The sequence below is a fragment of the Morone saxatilis genome, unplaced genomic scaffold (assembly GCF_004916995.1).
Source record: "Morone saxatilis isolate NCDOM2014 unplaced genomic scaffold, NCSU_SB_2.0 Contig14, whole genome shotgun sequence".
Taxonomy (NCBI): Eukaryota; Metazoa; Chordata; class Actinopteri; family Moronidae; genus Morone; species Morone saxatilis.
This window is the reverse complement of record NW_023339696.1, coordinates 9,992,605-10,007,124: the sequence shown is the minus strand read 5'-3', so window position 1 is coordinate 10,007,124 and position 14,520 is coordinate 9,992,605. Positions and strand designations below refer to the sequence as shown.

Here is a 14,520-nt window from a genome sequence, read left to right as displayed (position 1 = left end):
GTTTTGCAAAGTGGTTACCAACAGTCTGAGCCACCACAGAATTTGATTGATTACGTGAATGGCTTTAGGCATAGACTCTACAATACTGACGATGATGTACATATTTTTATACTTTCATATACCGGTTCAGGACTACTTCTGTAGTTTGTACTTTTCCGGACGAGCCCCCATTTTGTCATGAACCGGCTAGAAGTTCAGACAAAACAAGGGAGACCACACAGACAATTAAGGTTTTAAAACAAAAGAAATATATTTAACCAATATTAAATTATACACAAAGTATAAAAAAAATTACATCAGTGTTGTCAGTAGTGTAGTGAGTGTGTGTATATTGGCTTAGGGAAAAAGGTCATGTGAAAACAAATCCAAGAACCTGCTGGCTGGGAGGAGAGAGAGATAATGAACAGGTTCAGCTCCCTATATAGCCTAGCAATCAGGGAGCAAGTTAACTCAGGTGTAGCTCATCCTCCAGCCACACCCCTGCCACTCTGTCTCCTGTACAGAAGAAGGGGAAACACATCTTTAAAAAGAAAATAAAAATAAATAAATTAATGTTTAATTTTTTTCCCCTGAACTTTAACTGATTGTTGCTTATCTAATCATACATTTTACAGAATGGCTATTAATGAATACAATGTTCAGTTTTCTGGGGCCAGTGTTTTTCTTTACAATTAAAAGTTCCGGACTAATGTATTGAAGGTGATAACCTAATGATATCAATATGAAGGAATTAACTCAATATTTACTGGCGCCTCAATGCTAAAACACAACTGCTAACCCTGCTGCTAACACTTCATGTGAAGTTACTGTGACTAGGAACTGAAGTTACGGAGTGAGTGGGTGGAACTTCCAGTCAGTCAGTGATGTTAAAGAAATTTGGGGTGGACTATCAGTTATCAGGGGTGGCAGTGACCATTCTTGGCAGCCCCCCCATTTGGTTACTGGCTTTCTTAGTTGCATTTATCTCTTTGCCTCATTCATGTGCTGTGCTGTGCTGTAGGCTGCTTAATTTCGATATGTCCTTCATTGGATAAAGCTCATTTCCATTCAAATACTGCTACTACTTCCAGGTGCGTGTTATTGTTCTTTCAGACAATATGGCACACCACATCCACCGAATACCTGGGCATGTCTACAGACAAACTGACCCCATATCAGAGGATACACCAAAAGTCCAGGGCTATGACTTCAACCAGGGAGTGGACTATCGAGCTCTGCTGCAATCCTACCTTAACACAGGCTTTCAGGCTACCAGGTTTGGCTTGGCTGTCCAGGAGATCAACAACATGGTAAGATGGGTGCTACACCAGGAGAACGTGGCAAAAGAACTGGTTCAAATTTTAGATGCGCCATTAGCAGCCACTGTACAGGCATTGTTGCGCTTTGTGTACTAGCAACACTGCATATGTGTTTAAACAACTGAATGATCGATTGTTAACCTGAACCACATGACTATGGGTTGAATGTCGCAACGGTCCATTCTTGGACCTCTTCTGTTTAATCGTTATGCTGCTGCTTGGCTCTATGATCTGCAAGCACATGATCAGTTATCACAGCTATGCAGATGATATTTAACTTTACATTTTAGTATCTCCTGAAAACATAAGCACTTATTCACTGTTTAGCTTGAACTGTATCTATCACTGGATGTTTTGAAACTTTCTGCAGCTGAACAGAATGAAAACTGAAATCAGTGTTAGGTGCAAAAGACATGTATAAAACCAGGAGTTATAATTGACACTGATCTGAATTTGTAGTCGCACATAAGTAGCATCATCAAGCTAGCCTCCAATCATTTAAGGAATATCTCAAATATTTGATGTTTTTTTATTTAGAAATACTTGTCCATGCGTTTCTAATCAGCAAACGTGACGACTGCAATGCCAAGTTTACTGTTCTTCCCCTGATTCTCAAACATCTCCACTGCTTACTTGTTCCTTAAAGAAATGGCGTTAAGATGTTGCTCCTGGTCTTTAAATCACTTAATGGTCTGGCCCCATAATATATATTACCTGACATACTGTACTTATATCAAGGTCCTCAGGTCACAGGACGGCCTTCTTCTCCAAATTTAGAGAGTTCAATCAAAATGTTGCTGTAAATTAATTTTCATAAATTTTGAGTTTCGTGCCTACACAATAGTTTTTTCAGTATTTACTCAATACATATTCGTTTAGTTTATCTTTTAATTTGTTGTGTGTGTGTGTGAATGCATGCTGTTTGCCTCTACATGTTATAATTGATCTACGATCTACCATTTTATCTGTTTTTTGTGGATAACTTGATGTTTGCAATCCACTACACATCCACAGATCGAGAGGCGTCAGCAACCTGTAAAGGCAGTGAATGGATTTGTTGAGGAAGATCCATCAAGCTGTCCCTGCCTCATGAGCTGCACCATCTTCCTTAGTTACACCTCAAACCTCATCAGCTGTGGCGTCAGGGAAAGTATTCGCTACCTTGCAGAGCACAAAATGGTACAACCCTCCTCAAATACACAAGATAATACAAATATATGAAAGTTTATGCTATGTAAATTGCATGCATGGTAGAGGCAACGCTTGAATATAACAAATGAATATAATTCCTCTCTTTTGCCACTTTTGGTTGTATTGTTAGAACTGTAATTGTTAAACTGCACTTATTAAAACAACCTCACAGGAAACATTTGAATCAGAGGAATGGACAGTAGAATCAGAATAAAAATACAGTACATACAATACAATATTACTTTTGTTGCTTAATATAATAGATTTCTGTCTCTGTGTAGGTGGATGTCTTAGTGACGACAGCTGGAGGTATAGAGGAGGATCTGATCAAGTGTTTGGGCCCGGTGTACATTGGAGACTTTACAATGTCCGGAAAGGATCTGTATAAAAAAGGCCTTAACAGGTCAGAGAGTATTTCAGATTAATGTATTAGAGTATAACACACTAATGTTAAATGGCTCACTTACACTGCCAGCATTATTGAGGAGTATTAATTTGTCTTGCGTTTCCCTTTGGCTGCAGGACTGGAAACCTTCTGATGCTTGAAGAAAACTACGTTAAATTTGATGACTGGATGATGCCGATCTTAAAGCAGATGCTGGTGGAGCAGAACACTCAGGTGTGGGGACTGTGTTTTGAACATCTCTGTTTTCCTACAATCTCGTTGATACAGTGTAAAAATTCAAACCATTTAACCACATTATGAAGGAGGAATTTCTAATGCTTTTCTTTTCATTGTGGCAGTTGAGGTGTCCTGGTCCCTGTTTTTGCCTTCAGCTCACACTATAGTTCTATTTTCTGAGATGTTTTTTCACTCAGGGCGTTCGCTGGACACCATCTAAGATGATCCATCGACTGGGCAAGGAGATCAACAACCCTGAATCTGTTTGCTACTGGGCCTACAAGGTGAGTGATCTGGTGATCTGGGAACAGCTGCAACTGTTGAAATTATATCTTATTTTATAAAGTTACTAAGAAGTGATGAGGTGTCTGTTTCAGAATAACATCCCGGTGTTCAGCCCTGCCCTGACTGACGGCGCTATCGGAGACATGTTCTACCTTTTCTCAGCTGAGAACCCTGGCTTGATATTGGACATAATTGAAGGTGAAAGATTCTTCATCTCTGCTTACTTCGTTTGTCTTCAGGATGTTAGTTTGTCTTACACAATGCATTTGATTTCAGATGTATCAAAGGTGAACAACATTGCAGTGGCTGCCAACAGCACAGGGATGATCATCCTGGGAGGAGGTCTGGCAAAACACCACATATGCAATGCCAATACATGGGTATGTATTTTGCATTTTGCACACACGGACACACTTGTTTTCATTAGTGTATAGTGAGCCATGTTTCTACTAGTAGCCCAGAACTGACAAATCAAACACTGGCTCCAGGCGGGGCCTTTCACATTTTTGCAAGTTTCATCCACACCGTAGTTTTTTCTACATGAAACTAAACCCTACACACTGGTCCTTTAACACACTGCTGTGTCTTCTTCCAGAGGGATGGAGCTGACTATGCGGTGTACGTGAACACGGCTCAGGAGTTTGATGGCTGTGACTCAGGGGCCAGACCTGATGAGGCCGTGTCCTGGGGCAAGATCACAACAAATGCTAAACCTGTGAAGGTATCTTTTATACTAATATTGGATATTACATTAAAGTCAAGGTAATGTTCCATTTACTAGTCCAATGTTACTAGTCCTAAAAACTAGATCAAGCTGTTTAAGAGGGATTGATGTTGTTCTCTGAGGTTTTAATACACACATTGTGTCTTTCCAGGTGTTTGGAGATGCTACCATAATCTTCCCCTTATTAGTGGCAGAAACCTTCGCAGTTAATACTAAGGCGACTACTGGCAAGAAAAATGAATGAAATCAAGGCCTCCTCCAATCTTTTATTATTATTACTATGTTTCATTATCTCTCTCTCTCTCTCTCTCTCTCTCTCTCTCTCTTTGCTTCAGACTTTTTCAGAAATGTTCAATGGGCCGTTCTCATGGTTCTCATCTTCTGACTTATTACTTATAAGAGAAGATTTTAGTTAGAGAGGCAGGTTCATCTGAATGCCATGGCCTGCTCAGTTGTTCAGTCCTGTATGTCTGGTTGCACTAGTCTTGCAAATAACCACCAATTCAGACTGCTCTGGTCCTTCCAGTCTACCTTTCCACACAGGAATAATTTCTCTTGACCGGATCTGGTTTCAAAATAAAGCTGTGTGAGTGGAAGAGTCATCATATGGGCTCCCTCTCATTAACTGGTTGTGGAGTTTGGGGGTGGTTACAATGTCCCAATGTTATATGTATAATGTGCTATAACTCTTATGAATTCTAAAATCTTGAATCAAATTTTGTTTTGAAAAAGGTGGCAGTTTTTACTGGAATATGCATGTTGGAAGGTGCTTATTCACATGTTCAAATAATATTTACTGAAAAAAACAACAAAACCTGAACTATAGATGTCAATAAAAACAATTGAATTGATGGATTTGGACTTTTTCTGTTTGGGAGTAGATGCATTAAAACAGCAAATGTATAAATACAGGCATCCTTAACCGAATGTTTTAATTTATAGTACAAAAGTCTTAACAAGAGGTGAACAAAAGGGTCAAGATAGGGCAGAGATTGTTTAGAACAGTGGATCCCAATCTGAGGTTAGGGACCCCCATTAGGGGTCGCCAAAGCTTCATGGGGAAGCATTTCGCTCATTTCTGTGAAGAAAACTAAATGGAATTGTTATTTTTGAAGTTTAGATTATTATTTAAGATCTAATCTGTGAATACCTGAACAAAAGCTATATTCACAGAGCCTTTATTCTCTGATACGCAGCCTCGTCCTGCATTGGAAAACAGTAGTAAAAGAGTAAATAGTACAATAAGAATCAGAATCAGAATCAGAATCCCAGGGGAGAAATTATTTTTTGCTACAGGAACTCCAGGTATACAAACAAAACATAATATTATACAAGCAACATCTATTAAGAACAAATATAAAATATATATATATATATATTATTAAACTATATATAAAAGATCAAATTTACAGTTTTAAAATTTAACAATGAGAACAAACTTGAATTTGTCTAAAAGAAGGCCTATTAATTTTGTGTAATTGACTATTAATATATATATACATATATATATATATATATATATATAAGACAGAGAACTGTTATAAACAAGTTCCTAAAAAATATCAGGGAAAACTCATCTATGATTCAATATATCAATGAGTCCCACCCCCCTGCACGGTGGAACCTGACAGGAACTGAGGAGCAGCTTCAGAATCAGAAATACTTTAATAATTCCCAGAGGGGAAATTATTTGTGACAGACTGCTTCACGCCCTCGATTGTGTGAAGGAAAGATACAGAAGGTCTTCCTTCCCTTGCTGCTGTTAGGCTCCACAACGAACCACTCTTAATATGTGCAAATAGTATTACACCCACAAGGCTGTAAAAACTTCAGTTTGACCACCAGTCTGGGTGCAATGCTTATTTCTATTTCATTATTTATCTTTTGATAAGTACTCTTTGTGCTCTTGTTATTTTTTATCTGCCCTTTTTCTTGTTATGCTATGCAAACTGCAATTTCCCCATTGTGGGGACAAATAAAGGTTCTTATTCTTATCTTTAACAGGAAATTAATTGTGTTCAAAATTAAAATTCATCACCATCAAATCATTGTTTACACCAGATCTTCGTTGCAGTTATTGTGTCACTGTTTGTGTATCATTGTACAGCTGAATCTTGTTTGTCTGTTCATTATTATACATTAAATATAAAATACAAAGCATCCACACAATAAGACTCAAGGGACGCCGTTTGATGACGACATCTTTACTCGGTCGGAAGTGGTGTTTCAAGCTAAACTTCGCCTGAGAGAACTTGACAAATGAAATAGAGGGGGTGTGCAGAAATAGGAGGAGGCAGTCAAGTTGTGGATTCAAGTGTCTTCAGTCTTCAGTTTCACCCACAGTTTGGTGGTCCGGTTTGGTTCAGTGTCGACTGGACGGTGACACTGTAGCTAAACAGGTGCTACGGAGCTAACGTTTGGTTAAGTTTAGTCTGTTTCTTCTGTAACTGAGTTTTATATGTAATTATTTAATAGACATATGTTGCAAGATAATAGTTAGGCTCACCCAAAACAGGTTAACAGCTGTATCCAGTGACATCTGTATCATTCTAACATGAACGTTATTAATGTAACGCTGAGCTAAGATTAACTGCCTAATAGTTGAGCTTTTATGGAACACACCATACAGCCGACAAGCATGGAGATAGATGTAGTTTAAGTGATGTTTGTTTACAGTAACTTTACATGAGTTATTGGTCTTTTGCTTAAGAGGAGAAGGAGGGGATGTCTGAGGTCAGGGGTAGCTGTAATTAACACGGGGGCAGGGACATCCAGGAGACCAGGACGGACCACCTCTGGACCCTGTGAACCACCACCTGGGGGATGCTGTTGGAGGCTTGCCAGGCTGTGACCTGCAGGGGTAAGACTGTCTGGGTCCCCCACTGAATCTCTGGGCCTCTGTGGCATTTCACCAGGATGTGAGATTAAAGGGACACTTCCACCCATTTTGCATTAAAGCTTTGTGTCGTTAGAAACAACCCAGTCATTATTTTTGAATGGTCGTGCACCGTTCCCTCATTTTTCCCCTGAGGACGGGACAAATACGGATTTCAGTGTTGCACTTTCTGCTTCCAATTGAGTAAAAAATCGGGTCATTTTGCATCACTGGAATCAGGAAGTCTCATATCTGTAGAGGAGGTGAGACTACAAACACTCTTTTTCTCGGGTCAAATAGCGCACCCAAATTCAGAATTTATGTTACATTTCGACCTACATATATAACCCACTTTCAGTAAAGATTAATGTTTCCACGGGTGAAATGCTTCTTTAATAATCCGTCATATCCCTTCCAGTGTACCTGCAGGTTGCCCACCCTCTGCTGATGTCAGCCCCTCACCTTCCGCTGAGACCACCGGCCTGCTGTCTTTACCATGGGAGATGGTTACCCACATTGCCTCGCACCTTCCTGCTCAGTGTGTTATCACTGTGCTGCCAAAGGTTAGTTTTTTTTTTTTTTTTTAAAGATCTTTTGGCCAGTCGCTTCCATAACATAGCTTTTAATACACTTTCACTGTATACTCCTGAAACAGGGTGTTAATTCAAAGGCATTGTGTGTATCTTTGAGAGGAAACATGTCCAACGCACTTCCTTCATTCATTCCTTTAAAAGCCAATTTCTAAAGCATTTTATATCCTACTTTGTTTCAATTTATGTTTATGAGCAACAAGCAAAAAAGCCTTTCTTGGCACATTACAAGCATCTGTAGATCAGGGAAATAATGTGAAGCCATTGGCAGGAATGTGTCCCATTTCGTACATGTGTGCTTGCATGTCCGTACTTGTGGCCCAGGCAAACAAACAGCGCTCTGTAGCAATGCTAGAGGGCCAGAAACTCCACAGGGAACCTTGAAAACTTTATCAGTCTTGCAAATATCGGAAATGTTCTTGAATCCCTCACACACTCCTCCTTTTTAGGTCTGTCATGCGTTGGGTAATGTGGGTAAGGACAGCACCGCCTGGCAGCTCCGGGCACGCAGACTAATAGGATCCCGAGCTGGCTTTCCAGTCGGGCCGAGGGAGGACTTTGACTGGGCTTCTGCTTGCCTGGAGATGGAGCAGCTGATAACCTGCTGGACGGGCCAAGGGCATCTCGTGGCCAGACAGACCCAAGAGGACGAGGAGGAAAGGGAACAAGTGGGGCGGCAGCAAAGGGCGGGGCAGGATAGGGAACCAGTTGCAGAAGGACAGGAAGATGGTAGAGGGGATGAGGAAGAAGGGGTGGGAGTGGTTGCGCAGGAGGTTGCGTACGGTGTTGACGAAGGAATGGAGGTGGCAATGGAAGGTGAGGATGGTGAAATGCAGCCCATCGTAGCCGTGGACCGACTGGAAAGACTGAGAGAGGCGTTGGAAGAGAGACTGGAGGACGATGCAGCAGCACTAATGGGAGAAGAACGGGACCACAGGATGGCTTTTGATGCTGATGAAGGGGCGCTGGCAGACCCCAGGAATCTGGGTAATGGCAGACAGGGAGAGATCGAGCAACATCAAACCCCCAGAAGTCCAAGCCCACCCCCAGCACTGGAGTGCATCAGCCTACCTTCAGGCCACATCGCCCAGGTCAACTCAGTCCTCCTCGTGGGGGGAGAGGGGGCCGTTTGTGCCACAGGTTCCAGAGACTGGAATGTAAAGCTGTGGGATCTCCAGGCAGGCACTGGTGGCACCCTGCTGCACACACTGGGAGGTCAGGGTGACTTCAGCACCCACCGGGGCTGGGTCTGGTGCCTGGCATCTCAGGGACCTCTGCTGGCCTCAGGGGGCTTCGACAGCACAGTGAGGTTGTGGGACCTACAGGCAGGTGGTGCAGAGAGGGGCCTGATACGGGCCGGGGCTGCCGTCCTCTGCCTCTCCTGTCAGACAGATGTATTGCTGGCTGGTACATTTGACAAGAGGATCAGCATGTATGACACCAGAGGTGAGGGGGCTTTCAGTTGACACGTGACATAAAATCCTTGTTACACACTTAGACAAACCACTTGGCTTCTGAGGTTGATTATATCCTCTTTTTCTCCACAGCTGCTGAACCCCTGGTGAAAAGCCTCCGTCTTCATGGTAACGCTGTAATGTGCCTCGCTGCCGATGACAAGTACATCATCTCTGGGAGTAAAGACTGCACTGTGGCCGTCTATGACCGCAGGGCAGGCAAGGGCTTAAAGAGACTCCGGGTAGAGGCAAACACACACACAAAGTTTCTTACGCTTGCTTTTGCATTCAAAAGCACAGATACCGAGACTAACTCCAAACAACCCCTTCATTTCTAGCTGAGCTCTTACCTGCTGTCCATGAGCTACAGTGGCTGTGAGGTATGGGCAGGAGACAACAGTGGCATGCTTCACTCCTTTTCCATGCAGGCTGGGACCTTAAAACCCCTGTCCCAGTTTGATGTGGGACACACAGCTCTAGTCACTGGCATCCACAGGTCCCCCGGAAGCCTCTACACCTGCTCATCTGATCGTACTGTCAAGGTAGGATGAGGCAGATTCCTTGTTACTTTGCTTATTTAACTAACTCTGCTACTAAATGGTTTAAGTTCCTTAAGTTGAAATGTCCTGTCTGTATTGCAGGTACATATCCCCTGTTCACCTCCAAGGACATTATGCACACTGCATCACCAAGCTGGAGTCAATGGGGTTAGTAGCGCATTAAGAGAATTAAAGTGTCAAATTGTTTACGTTTAAAGATTATGTTATAACTCCTCCTGTCTCCGTCTTTAACTCTCAGCTGAGTGTGGAGGCGGGAGTCCTTGCTGTCGCCTCAGGGGATGTCTGCATGGAAGTCTGGAGGCCCAGAAAATGAAAGAGCAAGGCCTGCAAACTATGTGGTAAAACTTGAAAGCAGATGGGGACAAATCCCCTGAGGACTATCAACGCTATACTGATCTTTCAGTATACACACAACATTAAAACATTTGATTTTCTGGTTTGATCCTGTTAAGAGATTTTTTTTTTTTACAAACAAAAACATATATATGAACACATGAAATGTGTTTATTGCTAAATGTTTGTTCCATACACTTAATTGCCATTTTGTGCCAGTACTCAAAGCTTTCAAAGACACTGCGTTGGAAAAAGTGAATCTCGCTTTCAGTTGTTTATTCAACAGTGTGAAACAAGCTGATGGTATTTACATGCTTAAAAATAGACTGAATCCACTACAGTAACTGACATTGTACCAAAAGCTTTAGTTACTTCTCATGTACAGTGAAATATTTGAATTATTCAAGCCCTCTGTGACACACTGATTGTATTTGTAAATCTATTTATTTGAACACATTCAACAGTGCTAAACAATATGATCCTTTTTGTCAATATGTCTGTATATCCATTCTGTGTGTGTATGTGTGTGTGCTAGTTTTAACAATGTGTAACCATTTAATTGTTCGGATAAATCTAACTATAAATCATTTGCACAATACTTGACAGATGCATCCATTTAAACGCTTTGAAAGACTATTTAAGCACTTGAAAATCTAATGTCTGAAGTATTGGCTGGAGTTGTTCAATCGTAATGAAATGTTAACAAGAATGAAACATCGATTGCCATACAGTAAAGAATCAGTCGTCGACAGAAGTTGTCCATGTGGCAGCCTGTCGTGTGTCGGTCATCTCGACTCAGGACTGTCAAAGCAGCACACAGGTCTTCTTATCTTTGAAAGGATTGGACGAGGCAGCGATGCCGGTGAGCAGAGGGTCACTGCGCCTGTGGTCCTGGCAGTACCGGACCAAGTCTGCGGCTGTCAGTGAGATCTGCTGGGATGAAGGTGGATAGGATGGCATGTCACAGGAATTAAGACATTGTAATACTGAAATAAAAAGTAAACACTGGACATTAGATGTTAATAATAGAGACATGAAGCATGTGAGTACATATGAAAAATAAAACAATGCTGTTCTTAAAATGAATAAACCAAAACTACCTGATCTCAAGTGATGCGGTTTTGAATATATGATGATGTGATGGCATATGTGATTATTCAGATTCTCACATACCTTGATTCTCTCCATGTTTGCCTCCAACCGAAGTTGATCCACCAGTTTTTGTGCCTGAACAGCACTGTTGCTGCTGCACACCATTCCTGACATAACCTTCAGTCTGATTCAGAAAAAAAAGCCTACTATCAGGTCTATTTTACTCTTCCACTCCAAAAAGAGAAATTGTGTGTTTTACCTGATCGTACGAGACCATTCAGGTTGTGCAGGAGAGTCTGGTCAGAGAAGCTCCTCACTTTCCTTCCTCACCTGTATCCCCCTTTTTATTCACCGTTGGGGGCAGTTCAAAGGCTCTGTGATATAAAAGGTCATACAACACAGTGTTGGAAATGTCACAAACATCACACATCACTTCACAGTCACCACTGATGAAAAGATTATTGACTGGCATTATTCTGTGCTTCAGGTATACCTCCTGCCTTTCAGCTACACAATGTGTGTTTAATTTTTTTACAAAAGATATGGTCAAATGTTTATGCATTAATAGAAAGATGGGACATTGGAAGTATTTATTAATTTGATTTATTGTGTTTTAGTTAGGTTGTCAAAATGTGTAAGGCATATATTTTTATTTTTATTAAATCAGTTCAGACAAGGGACCGCAAAAGGGGAAGTGACACTACGGTGAAGACACAAGAATGTGCTAATTATTATTGTGCTTGACTATTTCCATTGTATATCTTTTAATCTGGAAACCACTTTGTGCTTAAGCTTGAAAAGTGCTTTATAAATAATTCAATTTAAATGATCATTATCATTATTCTGGATAGAAATAGTCATTTTTACTCCTACATTTAGCTTTGAACAGCTCACTGTTCAAATGCAACAATAATATAAAGCTGTGATAGAAATCAAGTTAATAATTTTACATTATATATATGTGTGTGGTAAGATACAATTTAACCCATATAATTAATTATAATTATACTAAGTTTTTACATAAATTCAAAAGCAAAATATTGAATAAATACATGTATTATTATGATTCAATTGAGTACTGCATCCACCTGATTAACCTACCCTTATTTGAATGTTTAATCATTTAAAACAGCTGAATAAGGTAAAAATATGTAAATGAAACATTTTGATAATAGTATAATAACATAAAGTTTGACACAGTGTGAACAAACACCTATGAAGTCCACACACACTCACTGTAATTAAACACTGAGATTCAGGGATTTCGGGGTTTGTCCCTTCGCGCTTTCCGTAGTAAGAGCTCGCCTCGTCTTCCGCAGGCGACCCATGTGTTGTTTACAGAGATACTAATTTACTGTGGTGGGAATTGATGACCGCTGAACCCTCTTCATCAGCTGACTAACTCCTCTCCAGCAGTAGGTTTGTTCTCTGATGTTTAATCCTGTTTGAAGCGGGTCGATGGAAACATACCGCTCACTGTTAGCTGTCTGCTAGCAGACATCAGACCACACTGACTGTGTGTGCTTCATTCAGGTGATCCTGTCCGATCAATGACACCTAGAAAACAGGGCTTAAACGTTTGTGTTTGGTTTCTTTTTATACGTTTCAAATTGTGTTGTTGTTGTTGTTGTTGTTGTTGTTAGCTTTAGCTGTGCAAGACAGCCAGAAAGTTTCCAGCTATTATTATTGAATCATACAGCTGGAGTCGTCTGGGTCAGGTAGGAGGCCATCAAAGGCCAGTGTTATAGTTATATATAAGTCATTTAAAGACAGTAAATAACCTGCAGGAAGGAACAAAGTAAATCCTGTTTTAAATGAAAACAGAGAGCTAAAGTGAAGGAGTCTGATCAATGTTCCTAAACCACTGGAAGACAGTGTTTGTAAACAACAACAAAAAAGCTTATTATCCATGAACATTCATTATAAAGATCAGCTCTACATGTGAGAGAAGAGGAGCAGAATTGTTTGTTTACAGGCACAGAGAAATGTGCCTCTTGTGGTACAAATTGACATTTTGGGACACTTTTGCCTCCCAGCACACACACTCAGGGTGTGCTGGCATACACACACAGACACACACAAACAAAAGCAAAAAAGGCATTCACAGTGCATCTGCAAGCTCGTAGCAGCTTTTAGCTTTCTAAACCAGCAGTACAACATCTGCAGCAGTGCAAAACACCCTGTTTTACTGAGGCAAAATCACAACCCATTACAGAGCAAGATAATCTGGCCAATCCGGATGCTATTTTCCAAGCTACTGTAGCTGCCGTTGAGGCTTTTGTCATATGGAAGTGTGCATGGTTTCATCTGGGTTGGAAAAACTATAGACGCCTGTTCGTCATCTAGGGGGCTTCTGTGTGTGACTATTGTAGTTAACTTTAACAGAATCACTGGTGGATTGGGGGGGGGGATTCAAAGGTCTGGACCCAGGACAACGTTTTCCAGCTGTTTACACATCAGACACATGTAGCTCAGCAGCTATGAATCTCAGTTGTGTTTTTTTTGCACGTGTCAGTAAGAGCGCTGGGCACCACAGTCTCCCGACCACACCCCTAACACCTTCTCCGTGTTTTTGCAGAAAAGATGGCAGACGACGCCCCTTCTGTAGCCATGGAGGCTGTCCTTAAGCCCAGTTGCGACCTCCCAGAGGACATGCCAAAGATCAAAGGCTACGACTTCAACCAGGGGGTAGATCTCCAGGCAGTGCTGAAGTCCTACATCACCACGGGCTTCCAGGCCAGCAGGTTGGGCTTAGCCATCCAGGAGATCAACCAAATGGTACGAGGGATGGCTGTGTTGCACGGAAATCTCAGAAATGGATATTTTAAAACTTGGGCATATAAAACAAAAACTATCTGCATGGCTAAAGGGAGGTGATTTGGGGCGAACTGACCCAAATAATACAGATTTAGTAGCTTTTTATCAGTCTGTCTATGATCATTTGTTAAGTTGACCATTATCATCTGATGACTCCTCACCCACAGATAGAGAAGCGTCTTGAGCCGGTGGAGGTGGACGAAGAAAATGAATGTAAAGAGTCCGGTGAAGCCTCCCGCAAGTTGGGCTGCACCATCTTCCTGGGTTACACCTCCAATTTAATTAGCTCCGGGGTCAGAGAGAGCATCCGCTACCTGGCAGAGCACAAAATGGTATTTATACACTCGTTACAGTTATCCAGGTCGTAGTTGAATCACAGGTAACGTCTAAAATGATCAACCAAATTTGACAGGGAGTTTATCAGAATCTGTCCTGTTACTGTGTGTCAGGTGGATGTGATTGTAACCACAGCTGGAGGCATAGAAGAGGATTTAATCAAGTGTCTGGCTCACACGTACTTGGGAGACTTCAACCTGCCTGGCAAGGAGCTCCGCCAGAGGGGCATCAACAGGTTGGCAACTACTGATGTAATACACCTCATAAAGGTGGCATTTTACAGAAACAGTTTGAGTCTTTGGGATGCACACATATATATATATATATGTATGTATGTATGTAT

General features: G+C 41.4%; 4 protein-coding genes across 8 annotated transcripts in view; 3 read left to right on the top strand and 1 right to left on the bottom strand.

Moving 5' to 3' along the window:
* The first annotated feature begins 931 nt into the window (after window positions 1-931).
* On the top strand, window positions 932-4,975 carry LOC118323680 (deoxyhypusine synthase-like). 2 transcript variants are annotated; one of them, XM_035655729.1, is made up of 9 exons: window positions 932-1,289; window positions 2,313-2,477; window positions 2,771-2,856; window positions 3,012-3,108; window positions 3,309-3,395; window positions 3,489-3,594; window positions 3,673-3,776; window positions 3,992-4,117; window positions 4,272-4,975. In XM_035655729.1, exons 1-9 carry the CDS (start codon window positions 1,098-1,100, stop codon window positions 4,362-4,364), a joined length of 1,056 nt encoding a protein of 351 aa, XP_035511622.1. In that variant the 5' UTR covers window positions 932-1,097; the 3' UTR covers window positions 4,365-4,975. The 2 variants fall into 2 exon arrangements, with proteins under 2 accessions (XP_035511622.1, XP_035511621.1); XM_035655728.1 differs by having other exon boundaries at window positions 933-1,289; window positions 2,771-2,892.
* A 1,989-nt stretch (window positions 4,976-6,964) lies between these two features.
* On the top strand, window positions 6,965-11,036 carry fbxw9 (F-box and WD repeat domain containing 9; the record flags this gene model as incomplete). The annotated part of the gene is given in 7 exon segments (XM_035655628.1): window positions 6,965-6,980; window positions 7,414-7,558; window positions 8,035-9,031; window positions 9,133-9,281; window positions 9,378-9,581; window positions 9,681-9,746; window positions 9,838-11,036. Coding segments are annotated over 7 exon segments (1,652 nt in total), but the record flags the coding sequence as incomplete, so codon positions are not given.
* On the bottom strand, window positions 10,737-11,372 carry LOC118323616 (guanine nucleotide-binding protein G(I)/G(S)/G(O) subunit gamma-12-like). Its single transcript, XM_035655629.1, has 2 exons — window positions 11,106-11,372; window positions 10,737-10,862 (listed from the first exon to the last, which is right to left on the bottom strand). The coding sequence occupies exons 1-2, from the start codon at window positions 11,196-11,198 to the stop codon at window positions 10,737-10,739; spliced, it is 219 nt and encodes a 72-aa protein (XP_035511522.1). The 5' UTR covers window positions 11,199-11,372.
* Window positions 11,373-12,299: 927 nt separating this feature from the next.
* The window catches only part of LOC118323545 (deoxyhypusine synthase-like), a 5,433-nt gene continuing 3,212 nt past the window's right edge, over window positions 12,300-14,520 (top strand). Inside the window, exons 1-4 of one of the 4 annotated variants that reach the window (XM_035655537.1) lie at window positions 12,300-12,439; window positions 13,603-13,802; window positions 14,009-14,173; window positions 14,291-14,412. In XM_035655537.1, coding sequence (XP_035511430.1) covers window positions 13,608-13,802; window positions 14,009-14,173; window positions 14,291-14,412 — 482 coding nt within the window. In that variant the 5' untranslated portion in view covers window positions 12,300-12,439; window positions 13,603-13,607. Of the gene's footprint in view, window positions 12,558-13,602; window positions 13,803-14,008; window positions 14,174-14,290; window positions 14,413-14,520 lie in introns of all 4 variants that reach the window. The other 3 variants (XM_035655536.1, XM_035655540.1, XM_035655539.1) reach the window with 3 other exon arrangements.